The sequence below is a fragment of the Musca domestica genome, unplaced genomic scaffold, assembly GCF_030504385.1.
Source record: "Musca domestica strain aabys unplaced genomic scaffold, Musca_domestica.polishedcontigs.V.1.1 31, whole genome shotgun sequence".
NCBI classification, from domain to species: Eukaryota; Metazoa; Arthropoda; class Insecta; order Diptera; family Muscidae; genus Musca; species Musca domestica.
In genome coordinates this window covers 3,080,226-3,082,198 of record NW_026712309.1, presented here as the reverse complement: position 1 = coordinate 3,082,198, position 1,973 = coordinate 3,080,226, and the positions used below count along the sequence as shown (strand labels likewise).

Sequence of the window (1,973 nt, the reverse complement as noted above, 5' to 3'; positions counted from 1 at the left end):
CCATTACCATTACGATTTCGTTGCTGTAAATACATGTTCAAATTGTCCAAGAACTCTCTTCGTCTGTAATAAGTTACCATAACATTTTCAATTAGACCATCAATCATTCGTTTTGCATCGTCCACTGCTGTCTTGAACCCTGTATAAGACATCTGCGATCGCCAGGTTCATCGTGCTTTCCTTGTATAAATTGTAACTTGCATCCGCATTCCTGTTGTATCTTACGAATCATGTCTCCACCTTTACCAATAACGACACCAACAGCTATTTTTTGGCACAAAAACTTCCAACGATTCTCCACCACCATTCGCTCCAAAGTTATTATAGTTGCCTCCACCACCACCGCTGGGTCCATTGTTTGAACCCATACCACCCATTCCAGGACGAGCATTTGCTGCTTGCTGGTTCTGGGCATCCTTTTGAGCTATCAAATCCAAAACCAATTGTTTGCCATTTCGATCTTCTGAGGCTCGCCAGAAATACGCAATGGTTTCTATACAAGTATATATTTTTTTAATACCATCAACAATGATTTGAAATTTTCATTTTAAACTTACTATTAGTTCTTGATTGGGCCCATCCTGAATAATAACCATTTTGGCTCCAGTTTTCTCCTGTAACTGTTTTATGGTGTCGCCACCTTTACCAATTACTAAACCAACTTTTGTTCCTGGTATCATATTTCTTGATATGGAGGGAAACCAGTTGGCCCCGGAGGTGGCATATTAATTGTCAAAACAACCTCTACATTACCACCACCATTACGATTTGCCAGTTGCTGAATAAGCTCACGGCCGTTTGTCACAGAATCTCTGGAACCTCTCAACGTAATAACACGGTCACCTTCCTGTCCCATTTGTATTTTGCATCCAGATTCGCCTTGTACATGCGTTATGGTGTCACTACTTCCTCGTCCGTAGAAAGCATTCATTACACTGTCGGGTAAACGTATTTGTTCCTCGCAGGTGTTTCCAGCAGTTGCAGCAATTCGAGCAGCTACAGCCGCAGCTTGGACTAATGCTTGAGACATATTAGGATTATTGGCACCCCCGCTCATGTTGGAATTGCTATTGTGTCCGCTTTCACTTCCGTCTGGGCTTGTAAAACGTTTTACGTCTGGGCCTCCGTCGGAATCGTCATGTGAACGTTTAAAGCCGGCCGGGGCTCCGCCGGAAGGGGGTGCATTTGGTTGAATTTTAGCGGCTATCTAAAAAAGAGAAAAAAACTGACATGAGGCGCAAGAAACATTAACATATACCCCTCTCTCTTTCTACATGCGTCTCATAGATCAAATAACCAATTCGCAGATTTTTAAGATCGCAAATTGGAATGTACCTGTTTGGCACGTTGCAAAGCCGCCGCAAATGCTTGAGATTGATTTAAGTTATTATGTGCTGCTGTAGAACCACCAAAATCACCCATGATTTGTAACTTTTTGAAAACACGTTTAGAAGTGCAAAAAATCGACTTCTATACGCCGCCAGAAAAACACAAATGTGGACAACTTTTTTAGAAATTAATTCTGACAAATGTATTTACAAATGCCTATACGAGCTATATCAAACTACTTTAGAGTAAAATTAATTTTTTTTGATAATAAATTTATTTTCAAACTATTTTCCAAGTTTTTCTTACGGAGAAAAAAATACACACGAAACAAGCCCTACGCGAGAGCAGTGCTACCACAACACAAATACCAAATGTCGGAAACATACTATGCAAGTAATTATTGAAAAATGACAAAGTGTGAAGCCCCCTTTTTAAAATTTGGTCGTTTAATTCAAATTAATGGTCTATTCCAGAACTGCAAGAAAGTAAACATTTTTACTACGATAACCGATCTTCCTTTTATGATATCGACAAAATTTCAAAACAAGTAGATTCTTGCAAGTTCTGGAACAGAGCATAAATTTGTATACAAATTGTAAACAAAATTTCAAAAAAATATGATATTGTGCAAAATGTCACTTTAA

At 38.9% G+C, this 1,973-nt stretch overlaps 2 protein-coding genes across 2 annotated transcripts; both read right to left on the bottom strand.

Annotated features, from left to right (window-relative positions):
- On the bottom strand, positions 1-493 carry LOC131803615 (far upstream element-binding protein 2-like; the record flags this gene model as incomplete). The annotated part of the gene is given in 2 exon segments (XM_059125011.1): positions 1-23; positions 78-493. Coding segments are annotated over 2 exon segments (98 nt in total), but the record flags the coding sequence as incomplete, so codon positions are not given.
- Positions 494-559: 66 nt separating this feature from the next.
- On the bottom strand, positions 560-1,685 carry LOC101893582 (far upstream element-binding protein 1). The gene is made up of 2 exons (XM_059125012.1): positions 1,336-1,685; positions 560-1,207 (listed from the first exon to the last, which is right to left on the bottom strand). The coding sequence occupies exons 1-2, from the start codon at positions 1,420-1,422 to the stop codon at positions 677-679; spliced, it is 618 nt and encodes a 205-aa protein (XP_058980995.1). The 5' UTR covers positions 1,423-1,685; the 3' UTR covers positions 560-676.
- Between the last annotated feature and the right edge of the window lie 288 nt (positions 1,686-1,973).

Excerpts from the sequence above, each read along its gene's own strand:
- LOC101893582 (XM_059125012.1), bottom strand. The coding sequence starts at position 1,422 with ATGGGTGATTTTGGTGGTTCTACAGCAGCACATAATAACTTAAATCAA. Across the intron at positions 1,208-1,335 it reads CTTTGCAACGTGCCAAACAG|ATAGCCGCTAAAATTCAACC; the intron begins GTACATTCCAAT and ends TCTCTTTTTTAG.